We start from the raw sequence: 19,176 nt of genomic DNA, 5'->3' as shown, positions 1-19,176 counted from the left end.
CCTGTTTTAGATGTTTTTTAATTTTTCTGCATTAAAATGCACAGAATGTGATGGCTGATTTGCTTCACATGGGCTTTGCAGGAGCTCTGGGTGGAGCACCCTGCAGGAGAAAAGGAAAACGGAAATGCTGAGATGCACATTAAACACCAAGCAAAAAAACACAATGCATACACTTTAACCCTACTAATAAATATTCAGTAACTTTCAGCCAAACAGAGTTTGATTGTACTTACACCAGGCCTGAAGCGGGGAGGTGGTGTTCGGTCCTTGCGGGCCTCCCGGGATCTGTTTCTCACCACCTTGCTGTGGATGGCACAGCTAACACAGTAATGCAGCTTCACGTACAGCTTGGGCAATACGTATGCTACACAGGAGAAGGAACAGGTATATATAAAAAAAATTGAAATTACACAGAACAGCACACATGAAGACTTTGACAATGTTTTGGTAGTTAAAGCAGTCACTTACAGTCAAACACACTAGCTTCTGAGATGTCCCTCACAGCGGCCGCCTCCACAATGTTCCTGATGACAAACTTCTTGATGGCCTTATCCTTGGGAACACAGCGGGCACAGTTGGTGCAGCGGATGGGCTGGACATGACCACGGCCCTTCTTTGCACGTCCGTTGTTCCTTCTCTTCTTAGTCTGTCAATTAAAAATGGAAATATTGAATCATTAGGTGTATAGATTCAATTCAACATACTACAGCTGCCAGCAGCTGCACAATGAATCTACAGAAATGTTCCAGTTGTTCACAACAATTTAAACATTCCATAATATAAACGTAGTTTTTACACAAACCTATTCCAGGAGAACCATTTCTTGCTTATGCTAAAATTAAATAACTATTATTTATTTTAATTTATCAGAAATTCACATTTTTCAGTTTTCCAAAGATTTTAAAATGTAAATGGAAAACTATTAAAAATTTTAATATGAGCTCTGTATGGAGTTTGCATAACAAATCAGAAGTCTTAAAAAGCTTTATTGCCAAGTATGTTTGCACTTTGCACGTAAAAGGAATTTGTTTTGATGTCACAAGCTTCCAGTAGAGAAGCTATATAATAAAAATATAGTAAAAAAATATATAAATTATAAAAAATAAATAACGAAAATATTAATAAATTTAAAAATAAAATACATTTCATGTACAATTCTGCAAATATAAGGAAATAATAATACATTTATTTCCAGGACTTTTTCCTTTACTATGGAAACCACTTTCAAATCTCAATTTAAATGTTCATTTTATTTTATTTTCAATGTAAATAAACAACCAGTCAGTAAATAAAATAATAAAACGTAGAACGTTTTAATTTCCAGGATTGTCATTACTGGCATGACATTTCATGTTATTTATTTATTATTATTTTATTCATTTTTAGACATTTGAAAATTGGGATTTCCCAGATCTTCAATTGCCATAGGAACTAACGTTACGTATAGATCTTTATTACATTTCCAAAGACTCATAAACATTGGGTTTTTGAACCAATCAAACTAAATGACTGCCAAAAGTACTAAAATAATCACCGTGTCAATCAACTATTGCGTGTATACTACACTAGAAAATCAAATTATATCTTCATGTCAGCTCAGTTTACACGCTAGCATTATGACAGTAACTTATACGCTAGATAACGACTATAACACAACCAGCATCAGTACGCTGAAGAAAAAATAAAGACAAGCATTGAATGGAAGTGTTTTATTTCATATAAACAGAGCAGGCGGCCTGTCCATGCCGCGTGTTACAGCAGATGCTGCACATGCTAGCCACCTTCGCTAACGTCTTACTAAAAACCGGTTTAATAACCCGATACAGAGGCCCACATTTTTATAAAATCAAATACGTTACCCACTATACTTTGCTATCACACCGTTTTCTTCAGTGTATAAAAGAGATTTCGTAAACTAAAACATATTCACGCATCAATCGCGAAGGCTCGCGACTCACCATCTTAAACGGGAGGCAGGAAAAAGGACCGGAAAAGGCGAACCGGAGGTAAAATCTCTATCTGCAACACAACAAAAGTCTGTCGAACGGGAAAATACTGCTTTAATGCGATGCAAACGTATATATAAACGTTTAATATAGCTATTCAATATACATTTATAATTTAAGTACATATGTCACTATATGATTACGGGGCTAGTTTAGTCATAATAGGGAACTAGTTTACTGCGGAAGGATATTGGAGCTGATGGCAAAGGCAGCGTAAAAGTCACGTAATAATTATTATAAACGACAAAGACTAAACTTCATTAATAATGGGGTTTTTTCTCTCTCTTAAATGTATAAAACAATATTTCATTAAGTTATATGTAATAAGTAAAAACTTTTGAAAACATGTTCACAATAAGTCCAAATGTACAGCAAATGTTAACTGTACTTTAAATATTACAATAATGAAATAATGTTCTTTCTTAATATGTAAAGTGCAAAAGAATACGTTGATTTGGTGATTTCTAGCGGAACTGTCTACAGAATAAAAAGCACAATTGAGAAATTATTTTAAATTTATATTATTTTAATTAATGAATACTAAAAATAACAATACACAAAATGTATTTAAAGCAGATGTACAGAAAATTACAAAGGTTGTAACCTGAAAGGTTAGGATATAAAATCTTTGAACATGATACATTGAGAAGATTAAAAGGGGGCAAAAGAATCGATTCAGATGCTTGTATCATAATATTGTAACATTACTGGAAAACTACTGGATCGGTACATGTGCACAGTTTGAAGTGGTTTAGTTGACACATCAGTGATGTCAGTGCCTCAGAAAATCACACAGGAGCTTTTATTGGGGAAAATATAACAATCTAACAAAATATATATCTACTTTCAACATAGTCCATATGGGGGGGGGGGGTGAAAACAAAAAGGACAAACAGCCACACACATATGCATGCAGACACACAAACACACATGGGAACACAAGGAAAACAACTTCTCCCGGTCTACAATTCCAAACCAAATATCGCCACAGTCCAAAAAGACTGGCCTCGAATCCTGTAGATATCATCAATAAAATCATATTATCAATTTGATCACAGGCTGTAGTTCAGTCTGTAGTTCAAATTTTAAAATTTGTTTTTAACCATTCCATATAAACAATCCATAAACATATTCCATATACACATCTGAGAGAATAAATGCACCGGATCCGAGCACCACTTGAGTTTGGTCAAGAAAGTTGCCTTATTTTGAAAATCTGAACCACTGATTTATCATGATTCCCCCATTCCAATAGATTAATTTATTAATTATTATATATACTGTATAAAACAAGGACCTACAATTCTCTATCCATTGAACCCTTAATAGTAAAGTGCTCTTGGCAAAGTTTGCCTTTACATGCTGATGTGTGTCCAGTCCTCCTAATTTAAATATATAAACCATAAAAACAGGCATACTGATAACCGATCAGCAGCTAGACGTGAGTTAACTGATGCCAAGAGCAGCACAACCATGCTTGGTAAAAACGGATGGTCCGTCAAATCAACTTCAAGCACAAAATAGCTTATAAATAGCAAATTTGTGCGTGCTTTGATTAACTAGTGCAAATCTGACTAAACAGTGTCAGAAGTGTGGCGTTTTCCACAGACAACCAAGCAGCGCCCTCTGCAGGTCAGGCCCTCTTAGCTCTGAATTAACCAATCAAGGTTTCATTAATGTTTTAATGTTAATTTCGTCGGACAAGAGGATTTTCAATATAAATGTCATCTAGTGTATGTAAAGTCTGCTTGAAAAGCAACTCCTGACACCACTCTAAAATACTGGCCCCTTTTATTTATAAAACGGTGAGGAATAAAACTGCTCTCCACCAATAAGGGAAGACGAGGAGGTTATGTACAACTAGACCACACTCAAAACACGCAGAAAAAACATGTACATTAAAACAAAGCAGATTCTTGTGAGCTACAAAAGGTTTGAGCAAAAAGAGAGGGAGGTCTTCAGCTCCTGAGCTGCAAAAATTTGCTCATTTGCCGTTTTTAAACACCGTTTCCTGCAACGATCTGGGTGGATCCTGAGGGCCAGGTAAATGAGAGGTTGGTAAATGCAGCAAAAGTTCTGCAGCATCACTTGGGCTCAGCTTGAAAGCATTTTGTGGCATTGCAGCTTTAAAAAAAATCTGAATATCAGGTCTCCCTGAGTTAGTAGCACTTCACTGTGTCAGTCTGCTTATGCATTCTTAGTCCTTTTTGTTTCAAGAAATCCACAAGAAAAGGAAATGGAGAAAAAGTAGCTTTGGAGGGGCAGCTGGTAGCATCTCAACGGTCTGATGAAGAGGGAGATGCATCTCGTGTCTCCAAATACTTTCTGCTGCCATGAAGGTGCAAAAAAAAAAAAATCTTGCACCGTTCAGAGAGGTGAGATGGTTGTTCTGTGTTTGAAAGTGTGTGTGTGTTTGGGTGGTAAAACCGAGGCTGTGTAAGGGAGAGGTTGAGTGGTCCTTGACTTTGTAATTGTCATTTGTAATTGCTTGACAAGGCAATCTCACAATTTAATAATCTAAATGGTAAAAACCACTGTGGAAGATCAAATTTGCAAGGCTATATTAGTCGTATTACCAAAAATACGCACACATTTGCATATTTTAAGGATCCAATTTAAGATTTAGCTAGCTACATCAGTAGAAACGTTTTACAAATGAGCCGTTTTGTGTATTCATGCATACTATATGCATGCACTGTCAAATGTGGAGCGTATCAGGAGAGCATAAGGATACACGGTGTGTGTGTGAGAAGGTCTTTGTCAGTAGTTCCTATTTGTAAACACTTCAATTCGTTTAGTGTTGTTCCTGCTGGTGCTTGTTCTTGTGTGCGGGCAGTACATGGTGCTAAATTAACGCTGCTGTGTCCATGACATTTCTGTTGGGATCCAGTGTGGCGAAGAACCGCACGTCCCTGTCCTTGTCCATCCTTAGCTCAGACAGAGCCTCTTCCAGCTCATCCGAGTAAGCGCTGCCTGGGTCCTTGAAGTATGCTGAATCAGAGCACAGACATAGGGGATTAGAAACAGTGACTAATAGTGACAGTGTGATTAAATTTAAGTTAAATGGTCACTAGCCTACACTAAAGTTAAAACAAAAGAACTACAAGAACTTCAAATAAAAGAAGAAGCAATATGCTAAAAAATATAACAAAAATACAAAAACTTAACTAAAAAATAAAATTCAACAAAATTAAAAAATTAAATAGAAGAAACAACGATAAAAACAAAACTAAAAATAAAAAATCCAATAAATCAAAATAAAAAAAATAATAATTCTAAATGACCTTTACTTTAAGTGCAACTACACTTGAAAACACTTTGGACATTCTAGACAGCATTTCACTGGACAAAGATAAGTATACATCCTGTGCAGGATACTACTTGTAAATATAGTCCATTAATTTAATGTAAGCCCTTGGAGGGCCTAATGATGGAGTGGATGCATGCATAACATCCTGCAATGCAGGCATCTTCTAACTTCTTTATAATGTGTTAGTGTGTCTTACGTTTTTCCAACACACTCTGCCGTAATGCCTTGGCCACCAGCACACGTACGTTGGGTACAGGATCTGATGAGAGGCTGAGCAGACTGGGTAGAAGGTGCTGTGCAAACTGGTCCATGGGCATACAGTCCTCCTCCACAATGGCCTATGTGAAAACATAAGAAATGAATGAATCACTCTCACAGATTGTTAGATATAACATGATGGATTTAACATCCAAGAGTCCTCAGTGTCGGACTTTGGCTCTTTTTTGAAAATGCTGCATATTGCACAAAACAAAATATAAGCAAACAAATGTTTGTTTCAACTTGACTGGTTAAAGTTATTTGAAAAACAGTTTGTTATTCTTCTATCATCTATTTCAGAATTATTAATCCCACAATGTCTTGGAAAAAGCTGATGTAAATTTTACCTGGCAAATGAATGCAAATGCCTGACGTCCGACCCATTTGGGACAGTGGCAAAATCTCATAATGAGCTCATTAATGAAATTCAGACCTAGATCATGAGCTTCACAGGCATACAACTTCTGCAGGATCTCCACCACCTACACACATTCACAAGACAAAACTTGTCACTAAACGCAGGTGTGGATGGTAATACTACAGTCGTGGCCAAAAGTTTTGAGAATTTCATAAATATTAGTTTTCAAAAAGTTTGCTGCTAAACTGCTTTTAGATCTTTGTTTCAGTAGTTTCTGTGATGTACTGAAATATAATTACAAGCACTTCATACGTTTCAAAGGCTTTTATCGACAATTACATGACATTTATGCAAAGAGTCAGTATTTGCAGTGTTGGCCCTTCTTTTTCAGGACCTCTGCGATTCGACTGGGCATGCTCTCAATCAACTTCTGGGCCAAATCCTGACTGATAGCAACCCATTCTTTCATAATCACTTCTTGGAGTTTGTCAGAATTAGTGGGTTTTTGTTTGTCCACCCGCCTCTTGAGGATTGACCACAAGTTCTCAATGGGATTAAAATCTGGGGAGTTTCCAGGGCATGGACCCAAAATTTCAACATTCTGGTCCCCGAGCCACTTAGTTATCACTTTTGCCTTATGGCACGGTGCTCCATCATGCTGGAAAATGCATTGTTCTTCACCAAACTGTTGTTGGATTGTTGGAAGAAGTTGCTGTTGGAGGGTGTTTTGGTACCATTCTTTATTCATGGCTGTGTTTTTGTGTGAAAGTGTGTGTGTGTTTGGGTGGTAAAACCAAGGCTGTGTAAGGGAGAGGTTGAGTGGTCCTTGACTTTGTAATTGTCATTTGTAATTGCTTGACAAGGCAATCTCACGATTTAATAATCTAAATGGTAAAAACCACTGTGGAAGATCAAATTTGCAAGGCTATATTAGTCGTATTACCAAAAATACGCACACATTTGCATATTTTAAGGATCCAATTTAAGATTTAGCTAGCTACATCAGTAGAAACGTTTTACAAATGAGCCGTTTTGTGTATTCATGCATACTATATGCATGCACTGTCAAATGTGGAGCGTATCAGGAGAGCATAAGGATACACGGTATGTGTGTGAGAAGGTCTTTGTCAGTAGTTCCTATTTGTAAACACTTCAATTCGTTTAGTGTTGTTCCTGCTGGTGCTTGTTCTTGTGTGCGGGCAGTACATGGTGCTAAATTAACGCTTCCACAAGTTCTCAATGGGATTAAAATCTGGGGAGTTTCCAGGTCATGGACCCAAAATTTCAACATTCTGGTCCCCGAGCCACTTAGTTATCACTTTTGCCTTATGGCACGGTGCTCCATCATGCTGGAAAATGCATTGTTCTTCACCAAACTGTTGTTGGATTGTTGGAAGAAGTTGCTGTTGGAGGGTGTTTTGGTACCATTCTTTATTCATGGCTGTGTTTTTGGGCAGAATTGTGAGTGAGCCCACTCCCTTGGATGAGAAGCAACCCCACACGTGAATGGTGTCAGGATGCTTTACTGTTGGCATGACACAGGACTGATGGTAGCGCTCACCTTTTCTTCTCCGGACAAGCCTTTTTCCAGATGCCCCAAACAATCGGAAAGGGGCTTCATCTGAGAATAGGACTTTGCCCCAGTCCTCAGCAGTCCATTCACTATACTTTCTGCAGAAGATCAATCTGTCCCTGATGTTTTTTTTGGAGAGAAGTGGCTTCTTTGCTGCCCTTCTTGACACTAGGCCATCTTCCAAAAGTCTTGGCCTCACTGTGCGTGCACACCTGCCTGCTGTCATTCCTGAGCAAGCTCTGCACTGGTGGCACTCCGATCCCGCAGCTGAATCCTCTTTAGGAGACGATCCTGGCGCTTGCTGGACTTTCTTGGATGCCCTGAAGCCTTCTTTACAAGAATTGAACCTCTTTCCTTGAAGTTCTTGATGATCCTATAAATTGTTGATTTAGGTGCAATCTTAGTAGCCACAATATCCTTGCCTGTGAAGCCATTTTTATGCAACGCAATGATGGCTGCACGCGTTTCTTTGCAGGTCACCATGGTTAACAATGGAAGAACAATGATTTCAAGCATCACCCTCCTTTTAACATGTCAAGTCTGCCATTCTAACCCAATCAGCCTGACATAATGATCTCCAGCCTTGTGCTCGTCAACATTCTCACCTGAGTTAACAAGACGATTACTGAAATGATCTCAGCAGGTCCTTTAATGACAGCAATGAAATGCAGTGGAAAGTTTTTTGGGGGATTATGTTAATTTTCATGGCAAAGAAGGACTATGCAACTCATCTGATCACTCTTCATAACATTCTGGAGTATATGCAAATTGCTATTATAAAAACTTAAGCAGCAACTTTTCCAATTTCCAATATTTATGTAATTCTCAAAACTTTTGGCCACGACTATAGGTGTAAACAGCCTATGAGCCAAGGTTAAAACTGTCCAGTGGAGTTACTAAAAGCAGAAAACAAACTCAAACAATACAGTTAGTGAAAGGAATTGTAATGTTGTTGCTATTTCTGACAACAAGCTGAAGGCCACATGACTCACCAGTTTATAGGAGATCCATCGCACTTCTGACACTTTGTCAGAGCAAAGGTTAAGTGCGATCTGTCTGAGGTAGTCAAACACATCGTTGTGGCTGTACAACTCAATGATCAGGATGAGCTGCCTAAACACACAGACAAATGCCACCAGAGTGAGATCACACTTGAGAGCTACAAAAGCTACATTGTCAATGAAGCACTTACTCAGCTAGCTCATAGCGGAATCTCCAATTTCGGCTGTTGTCTGTCACCATGAACTCCTGCAGCTGATACAGATACTCCCGACGCTTATCGGCATGAAGAAGCTACAAAAGACGACACAGAAAGATCTGTTAGAGCAAGTGTTGCTGAGGCCATTGTTAACTAAAACAAAATTAATAAAAACGGTTTTTCATAATTGAAATAGAAATGAAAAATAAATATTAGATGAGAAATGTTGCATTGGCAGCTAACTGAAATAAATAAGGTTAAGATGAAAGAATTATTAAAAAAGAAAAAATGAATAAAAATGACAAAGGCCCATTACAAAATTACTTAAAGCTGCAGTCCGTAAGTTTTGCCTCTTTGTCACCATCTCTGTTTGATGTTAACAACATCAGCATTGCCTATAGTGTGTATTAGCGTTTAGATTAAAATTTCTGTACAGTCTAATCTCTAATTGTCATACCATTCAAATTTTATATAATGAAATTCTTTTAACCCAAAAACCAAATTATGCTCCCTTCAAACTGGTTGTCTTTAAAATACAAATCTTGTGTAATCCCAGGCTATCTGTAATCAGAAACTGGAATATAACTTGATTTACTTCACATATTTCATCAACAGTCTTTTCTGGATTACAATCCGCCATCAAAATAATACATTTATTTAAACTAGCTGCTGTGAGAAAAGGCTAGAAACGATCCGCCACCTACAGGATCCTCACATGCGACAGCCTACTAGCTGTGACAGCTTCTTTATGTTTACAGAAGTGATGTAATGACGCAGCAGCATGCTTGAATTTCCAGCGAAAACCAACCCGTACCACTCAAATTAGAAAACAGTATTATAAAGATAACAGTTGTGAATCAGGCTAAAGTAAGGCAATAGTTTTGAACACTGGCTGGTTATGTATTTGCTCAAATATTTATTTCGTATAATTTTTAACCTAAAAAAAAAGTTACAGACTGCAGCTTTAAACTAAAAAAAAAAAAAAATATATATATATATATATATATATATATAAAATAAATAAATAATAGTATATATATAAAATAAATAAATAAATAAATAAATAATAGTATATAAAAAATTACTAAAATAACACTGTTTGGGACAGCCATGACATGCTAAAAAAATTATTAAACATTTATAAAAAAATTAATTCAAAAAAATTAAATGTATAAAAACAGTCTGAAATTATGATTCTTAAATGATAAAGCATTTTTTTCAGTATAGGCAATTTATGTTCAAAGCTCATATATTCTGTCTTCCAAACTGAGGAAATTTCATATTTTCACCTTCAAGAAATCATACAGGTGTTTGAGGACTCCTATCCGCACCTCATCGAGATCTTTGAGGAAGCCGTTAAATATGGGCACCAGATCAGCTGCAGTCAGCTGATCTCCCAGAATCACTGCCAACTCGTGGATAGAGAACGCCAGTGTCCGCCGAACCTTCCACTGTAACATTCAATAGTATTTCATTAAACAACTAGATAACATCTAGATAATTTCACAAAATAAAGACAAACAATAACAATCTATAATAATATGGTACAGAGAAAATATAGTGTAATTAACAATTATAAAGTAAAGAGTTACAGTATTGTACTTACATTTGACACAGAGTTTTGTTAGACCTTTCCAACAAATAAAATCAGCATATAGACTGAGAGGACGTTTTACCTGTACGTCTGTAGCAAGGGTCTCATATGTGTCTTTGAGACAGTGCCAGTTCTGTCTGCCCAGCGTTAGGGCGACACCTGGCAAGCTGAATGCACAGTGTTTGGCGATCTCAGTGTCTACGGTCTGAGCTCGAGTGGGGTCTGTCATGGACAGATACTGATCCAGCAACTGCTGTGGAATTACATTCTGAGACGACAGAAAGAATGATTGTTAGGAAACATCATAGATTTAATAAACTACTGTGAACAGTCTGAAATAGTCTGTTATTTATAAAGGAGATTCTTTTCACATTTAATGTGCTTTTGTCATGAATAATTCATTAATGACTTCAAATAACACCTTAAGGATTGTGGTTTGTGCAACTACCTCAATATCAAGGCCAGTGGAAAGCTAGCAGATTTTTATGTTAAGACATGCAAGATTTTTTTAAATTCTGCTTTATAAGTCACTGTATATATCCAGAACAGCACATTACCTGAAATTTAGACTTCTCCTCTTCACACATTTTAGCTGTGTCTGAATCTTTGTCCTCCTCCACATTTTCTATTAGGACTGACTCCTGTGTGCACACACATAACTGCATATATAATGAACTCTCTACTATAGAGTTACTATGCCAGCACTTCCTTCTAATGACATTTGCATAAACAGATTTACATAAAAATGCAGATGGAGAATTGCAAAGGCATGTCAAATAATGGCAGCAGTTAAAAAAAAACATTTAAAGCAACATTATTCTCCCTGTATTATTGTTATAACTTCGTATTAACTGACACACTACACAGAATATTTTTCAACAATAATGTAGATTCTTCATTTTGGGGCTTAATCTGATTAAATATCTATTAATAATAACAATCAAAATACTAATCATCAAAATATTATATTAATACTAATGAAATGTAAACTATAATCTTAACATTAAAAAAAGTTATATTTTTTTACATTTGAATTATCAATAAATCGAATGTAGTAATTGTTTTTTAATTTATAAAATTTAATGAAATATTTAAAATATTTTATAATATATAATTGTATTATTATTAGGGCTGTGAAAAGATAAAAACTTTAAATTTAATTACATATACTGACAGTATAATAACAAGCCAAACTTTTTAAACATTGTAAGCATTATTACATTAATTCGCTTTTATAAAACATGTAAGAATAGTTAAATTGCTGAAATCACTTTTATAGTTTAGTAACTATAAATTTGTCCTCTCACCTCACGGCTGTGTTCAGAGTCGTCTACCTGCACTTGTGAACTGGAGGGTAAATCTGAGGTCTCTGCGTCTGTCAGTGAGAGTTCACTCATGGCACCGAGCTCATCAGACATCGGGGAGCCTGTGGAACCATTATTCTCTGACACAGACTCATCGGCATCTTCTGTCTGACTCTCTAGTTGGGCAGCTTTCAGCGCAGCGGACAACACCTTCACTTGAGCTGCGAGTGGAAAGCACACAGGGAAATAAATAACTATGTCCTTATGTGGAAATGATCTAAAGAACATGGGCTCTTTTTGCAATCACCTTGCACATCAGGATCATCCAGGTGAGGCTGAAGACAGTCCAAAACCTTCTGGATCTGAGAGCTGGTGGCTGGGCCTTGTGAATCTAAACTTGGCACGTCTTCTTTCCCCTCACCTTCTGTCTCCCTCATGGTCTCATCTCGTTTCTCTATCACCTCTTCTCTTTTCTCTTCTTGTAAGAGTTCCAGCTCTTCAGTGATGTCAGGGAGTGAGGCTCTCCAGAAGTTGAATGAATTGAACATTGTGCACTCATCCGTCTGCTGGTGGGACAGAGGGGCTGAGTGTTCAGGGTGGCCCAGGCTGGTGCCATCTTCTTCTGGAGGATGTGATGGTGGACCCGTCAGAACTGGAGTGGATTGTAGCTGCTCTGAATGGGACTGAATGAGACTGTCTGGAGAACCATCAATGGAGGCATTGCGGCTGTTACTGGAGCTGCTGGTGGTCAATTCTTGTCTGTGGCTACAAAGACATTTAAATATATATATATATATATATTCATTATAAAGTAGTAACTAACATTTGCAGTTTCCAAGATTTCTTAATGTTTTTGGAAGAAGTCCCTTACATTCACCAAGGCTGCATTTTGTGATGAAAAATACAGTAAAATGGCAATATAATGAAATATTATATTTTTAATTTTAATACATTATAAAGTGTAACTTATTCCTGTGATGGCAAAGCTGGATTTTCAGTATCATTAATCCAGCCTTTATTCCATTCTAATATAATGATTTGATTATCAAGAAACATTTCTTATCAATCTAACAATTTCTTAACAATTATCAATTCTGAAAAACGCTGTGCTGCTTACTTCATTTATTTATTCGTTATTTTTGGTGTAACCCTTTTTTTTCTAACAAATGCAAACTTTCACTGTCACTTTTGATCAGTTGAATCCCCCCTTTGCTGAACTGACTACAACAACTAGTCAATTACAAACATGTATTTCTGCCCTATGAACTCAGTCACAGGAAAGAAACCATGTGCATTTACCTCCCTGAGCAGATCTTCTGTATCTCACGGAGGGTTCCATCCTCACAGAAATGCAATCCTGTGATTGAAGGGTTGGCAAATGTGGAGATGAAACGACCTAGAGACTGGAACGCAGCCTGGCGTACCTGAAAAAGAAAAGAATATAAGCAGATGTTCCATTCCCTTTAAAAAAATTATTTAATTTAAAATGTAAAGAGATTTCCTAAAACAGGTGGAAAAACAAAGTCAGAACATTTGATGTTCACTTACTAAACATCAAATAATCACGTTCACTTTCAGAGAGGACAAATTACATGCTGAGTTACGGCATGTTAGAACACAGTGTCAGTGTGTGTGTTTCTTTGCTCTTACCCAGCGTGACTGATCACTAATGAGGTTGATGAACAAGGGGGACAATTTAGTACGCCGCACCTCTGGAGAAGTGCAGTTTGAAACAACCATGAAGCACTCAGCACAGGCTTTCCGAATACCCCACAGACTGTCCGAGCACAGGTCGAAAAACTTCGGCATCTGAGGTGAGGACAAAGAAAGAGTGCTGGTTAACACATTTGCATGTCGTGTCAACCAAGATCTGCACAAAGACACAAACAGACCTTAAGGCTTTATAAGATGAAAGGGGTTTTCTGGGCCTAGCACTCAGATATAATTAAATGCATTCATTCTGGCTGTGACTGCAGTATTGTTCTAAATAAAAGCACAAGAGGAACGCTGCAAGTCTCACCAGAAGTTTCTCTGTGGCTTCCTGGCCAACAATAGAACAGAACTCGCCAAAGTTTGCAGCACAAACCTGACGGTGGGAAAAAAATAGAAGTGTAATAGAAGGTTTAGACATTTAGAATGAGGTCAAATTCAGTCTTCTGTTATGTTGTAAACAGAGGCCTGTTGCAACTCAAGCAACATTGCTTCTTGCCAACCCAGCACGAGTTGCAAAAGTAGATTAACATTCTTCACAACCTCTTCTACACAGTGTATGCCTGAGCTTTATTACTGCGGTTATTTGAATGACAAAACAGTTGCAAACATGTGCATGTACCAGAACACAACTTCACTGTGTCAAGGCCATTTCTGTCCACTGTGTTCTGTGGATTGTTACTTATTTGTCTCATGATACTGATATAAAATAATAATGCACAGACTTGACATTTCCATACTTTGGTAATAAGGGAAATACACTACTGTTCAAAAGTTTGGGTCAGCAAGTTAATATGATTTCTGAAGGATCAGCATATTGGAATGATTTCTGAAGAATCATGTGACACTGAGAATGCTGAAAATGATGCTTTGCCATCACAGGAATAAATGTATTCAAATAGAAAACAGCTAAACACTGTAGTATTTCACAATATTATTGCTTTTACTGTAAGCAAGAGTCTCTCTCTCTCTCTCTTTTTTTTAAACATTAATACATTTTACCAACCACAAGCTTTTGAATAGTATTTTATATTTTAATGTCACTGTATTAGGAAAAAATTAACAAATGTGACCCTGTACCGCTGGGGTATATTTGTAGCAATAGCCAACAATACATTATATCTGTCAAAATTATCTTTTTTTTTTTTTTTTTTTTTTTAAGTAAAGATCATGTTCCAAGAAGATATTTAGTAAATTCCTACAATAAATATATCAAAACTTAATTTTTTATTAGTACTATGCATTGTCATGGACTTCATTTGGAAAACTTTAAAGTGATTTTCTCAACATTTAGATTTTTTTTGTATCCTCCAGATTTTCAAATAGCTGTATCTCGGACAAATTTTGTCCAATCCTAACAAACCATACATCAATTGAAAGCTTATTTATTCAGGTTTTGTATTAATGTATTAATCTCAATTTCAAAAAATTGACCCTTAGGACTGGTCTTGTGGTCCGGGGTCACAAATGTCACCTGCAAACAAATTCTTAAGTAACTTCCCTTTTTGAGTCATTTTTGTTGATTATTTTTGTAAGTATAGCATATGACTTTCACAAACAATACAGTTCATCACATCAACTATGAACATATTCCACAAAGACATGTTCCAAAAAACATTTCTAAGCTCTTCCACAAATTATGAAACAGAGAGTGTCATTCATTACCTTGCGGACTTGAAATAGTTTGACGTCACTGCAGAGTTCACAAAAGCGCAGCAATAAAAGGTGTTCCACCGTGTCTTTAGTTAACATGGTCACCAGCTTGCACATGATCTGCAACAAAACATTATTCCCCATCAACACAGAGGTAAAAACATGAACGTTCAACACAACCCACAAAACATTTAACACCGTAAGACAGTATCATCCACACAGATAAGCATTCCGTCATAGATGGAACGAAGTTATGACAGGAAATATAACAAGTTGTTATCTTTTCAGTCCCATGAAAGCTCATGGCTTACATATTTTTATGATGAGTATTTCCATGTCCAGCAATCAGCAGCGCATTCTCTTAAACACAAAGACTCACCGCGACTGCTTCGATCTTGTAATCATCGTCACTGCTGGGTTCAGTGAGCTCCAGAATCACAGGGCAGACCTTTCCCTCCATATCTGCCTTACTCATCAGACCCTGTTCAAGTAGCACTAGCAGAGCAGCCTGGCTCGTCTTTCGCACCTACAGGAAAAAGCACAGAGAAAATTGACTTGGTGGGTTGTCTGAACAGCTCAATTATTAGTTGGTGTTACCCTGAATAAGGCTTCAGGATCAATACAACACCTAATACTGATGATATATATGGACACCAAACATGAAAGTGACACATTTAACAAACCAATAGGCTAAACAACAAATACTACACAAAATGATCATAGTCTTCACTGAAAAACGGAAGCCTAATGATCATGCAAAATAATAGGACCATTACTTAAGCAATCTGATACATGTTGTGAAACTTACTGTAAATATTACAAAGAAGCTTTTTAGATGGCACCGTGAGTATTACAGAATAAATGATAAAATGGTTTAAATTTAGAATTTATATATATTGTTATTCATTTATTTGCTAGTGCTAGTAGGTCATTGGCTGACTTGTTAAACCCCTTTAAACTAATCCCTACTCAAAAATATTTGCCATCATTACCCATTCAGATAAACGATTCAAAGAAGAGGCAGTTTTTAAAAGTATAACTCACCTGGTTATTAGGGTCTGTTAGATACCGGACCACAATGGGTACCAGATACCGTGAGAAGGCTTCGGGGAAATTGGGCCGATTTTCATGAAGGAACATGGCAATGTTTGGTATCTGTTCCATCAGCTCTGCTCGCACTGACGGTTCTGTAACATCACGTTACATTCACAATATTACGTACAGTTTAGCCATTCTCAACAAGTCAAATACAGTCAAAAGTCATACAAACCTCCATCCTCAGACATTCTGGCAACTGTTTCCATGACACTGATAAAGTCATTTTCATTATCACTGAACTCCCGGAGCACATCCAGCAATCCACGAGCCACAATTTGCCTGAAAATAAACATCAAACGTATCAAGCACACCATAACAGTCCACATCACATGGGCCTTAACCTATTTGAGAAAAAAAAAAGACCATTTTATCACACAATTTTCCAGATGAATGTTTATAATGCTTCCAGCCAATATATCAGAAATCACCAAAGAAGCGTTCAGTCTAAGCCAAATTCTTCTACAATGAGAAGTTTGGCTCCTTGCTAAGTATTTCTGGTCCAACATCATATCAGGTTCTCTTTAAGCCATTAAACTTTTAAAATTATATATGTATGTTCCACCAATGTGCCATAAAAAAAAAGTTATCCTCATTTTTTCTGTATCAAATCTCACTTATATTCCAGTGATAGTTACAAGATGGACATATAAAATTTTACACTACTCCTAAGAAAACACTGAGTATTGCATTTCAGAAGAAAAAAAAAACAGCCTGAAATCCATCTCACATAACCTGTCTGATATTATATTTATATAACATGTCTTTTTATATTACAGACCACACGCTTTACATCTCACCTGTTGAAGACGTTTTCACTGAAAGCATATTTCTCCAGCCGGCCCAGAGGGGTGAGATTATCCTGGCCTGCATCCAGGAATGCTGTTATCCGAATCCCATCACACTCTGAACCATAGTCATCGAATCCAACTGCAAGACAGATTCATACGGACAGTTAATGACAGAGTAGAAATGAATGTTGAGATTGCTAGTAGAGGTGCTGCAAGATCTTTTAAATTCATACCAAGAATCCTCTTAAAAGATGAAGGGAATTTCAGAGTGACAGAGTAGAGGGGATTTAATGAGAAATTATTTACTTTACAGAAAGAACAGTTATATAGATTCCATTACATACAAACCGCTTCTGCCAGCAAAGATCACATTGACTTTGAACTATATAGTGTGAAAATAATAGGGGAAATCTTAAAAGCATGATCAGGTACATATTATACTTTACCTAAAAAAATGCATATTTAAAATCCATTAAGATATTTTTGTTGTGAGAATATCTTTATTATTTTTAAATAATATATGAATTTGTATTTGTATTATTTTTAAGGTCAATTCTCTTACTAATATATATATATATATATATATATATATATATATATATATACACACACACACACACACACACAAGAACATGTCAATTATTTTTAAGGTCAATTCTCTTACTAATATATATATATATATATACACACACACACACACACACACACACACACACACACACACACACGACTTTGACATGTTCTTGAGAGGTTTTATAAGATTCACCCAGTCACAATGATGAAGACACATCAATATGTAAAGGTGTTGAAGATTTCTGTATACTCACAGTCATCTAAATCATCATGACCATCTTCAAAATACAAAGACAGACCTGAGGAAACATAAACCATAAACTGAAGATCAAAGACAAGTGTCTAGTAGATAAACTGACAGGTTCAAGCCATGCTGCTGTGACACATGAAGCTCGGCTGTGACTCACATCCTACTAGTACGCTACCTTACTAAACATTATTTTTGGTCTTTTCATTGCAAGAACGTTGAGTGCATGTGGTGTTAGGTAGACTGCTCACTAGGTTTTGACACACAGCCTTGGTATGTATCGAAGTGTTAGTTTTATCTCACGTATGTCAACTCAGGCTTGTCTACATCACATAACCTGCTTACTAGGCGAAGATGTCTGTCAAACACCTTTTATATCGTAGTGTGCAATAACATACAAACAGCTCTTGAGTTATGATAATTTAGAAATAGATTATAAAAAGTGACCAGTTAATCAAATGTGTTATCCGGAATCGACCCCGGTCAGGCTGGCTAACATACTGACAGTCAAGCTCTTGTCAGCTCAGTTATGTTATCTTCATTATTTACTCAAATGTATTATATAATTTCCATCCTAAAGTATGTAATACAACATAAATAATCTTGTTTGCCCAAAGTAGTTCTTTATCACAGTTTGTACTTTTTATAATATCCCAGTCGGTCCTGCTAGCTCCACAACTCGCAACTAGTGTTAATCCACTTAAAAATTCACCAGGCTCATGACCTTTCGTCTAAAATACATCAGAAATTTTGAAAAAGCATTACGCGTCATGAAAGTCTACAATGATAACAAAGCCGATTCTATTTAAAACGCCTCATAAAGCTTTAAATAAATGTACTAAAGCACGTTACCTGCCATCTTGATTTACAGCGGGGCTGTCACTCCACTTCCTCAAAAGATTTCCTGCTCTTATTTCAATCCCGGCATCTATATGAATATCAAATACTTAAAAAACAAACATAAAGTCATCGAAACAAAACACTTTTGCGCGCGTAAATATCGCAAATATTCGTTTCGTTCAACCGAACGCTCGATGAGAAAAAAATAAGACAATGTCGATCACGTGACTAGTCTAGCGACGTTCGATTCGTGAATGAATTGTTTACGTAGAGTCGGATCTTTTCAGTGAATCGATAGAACCGGTTCACATACTGATTCTTTCACGAAAAGCCACGGTTTAAATGCATTTTTTGGTTATAAACCGTTTTTATGAGCTGAATCAGGATTGCGACTTTTTTTAAATTAATTCCGTTATTCTCTTTGGCAATTATATATATAACAATTAATAATATAACTCATGAATTCAAAATGTAAAAAAATGCATTCTTTGCATTATAATACTAATTATTCGAGGGGTAAATGTGCTTAATTTATATTATTCATATATTTACCTTAATAATGGAGAGATATTTTAAACTTTATTTTATATTTTAAACGTCATTTTTATGTGTGTTGTTTTTTACTAAGCACGAGATTATGTAATTAGTTACTTTGCTGAAACAACA

The 19,176-nt window shown here is 36.4% G+C and overlaps 2 protein-coding genes across 2 annotated transcripts; both read right to left on the bottom strand.

The window, feature by feature from the left end:
• On the bottom strand, positions 1-649 carry LOC132091019 (small ribosomal subunit protein eS26-like; the record flags this gene model as incomplete). The annotated part of the gene is made up of 3 exons (XM_059497803.1): positions 1-100; positions 234-364; positions 469-649. Coding segments are annotated over 3 exons (348 nt in total), but the record flags the coding sequence as incomplete, so codon positions are not given.
• A 1,862-nt stretch (positions 650-2,511) lies between these two features.
• On the bottom strand, positions 2,512-18,746 carry LOC132160827 (serine/threonine-protein phosphatase 4 regulatory subunit 1-like). The gene is made up of 20 exons (XM_059570531.1): positions 18,523-18,746; positions 17,678-17,722; positions 16,860-16,989; positions 16,235-16,341; positions 16,009-16,151; positions 15,344-15,490; positions 14,977-15,084; positions 13,622-13,687; positions 13,252-13,410; positions 12,901-13,025; positions 11,909-12,366; positions 11,605-11,822; positions 10,855-10,938; positions 10,380-10,565; positions 9,993-10,154; positions 8,698-8,798; positions 8,498-8,618; positions 5,922-6,056; positions 5,513-5,654; positions 2,512-4,997 (listed from the first exon to the last, which is right to left on the bottom strand). The coding sequence occupies exons 1-20, from the start codon at positions 18,527-18,529 to the stop codon at positions 4,852-4,854; spliced, it is 2,790 nt and encodes a 929-aa protein (XP_059426514.1). The 5' UTR covers positions 18,530-18,746; the 3' UTR covers positions 2,512-4,851.
• Between the last annotated feature and the right edge of the window lie 430 nt (positions 18,747-19,176).

Source organism: Carassius carassius, chromosome 17, assembly GCF_963082965.1.
Source record: "Carassius carassius chromosome 17, fCarCar2.1, whole genome shotgun sequence".
Classification (NCBI taxonomy): Eukaryota; Metazoa; Chordata; class Actinopteri; order Cypriniformes; family Cyprinidae; genus Carassius; species Carassius carassius.
This window is presented reverse-complemented; position numbering and strand designations above follow the sequence as displayed.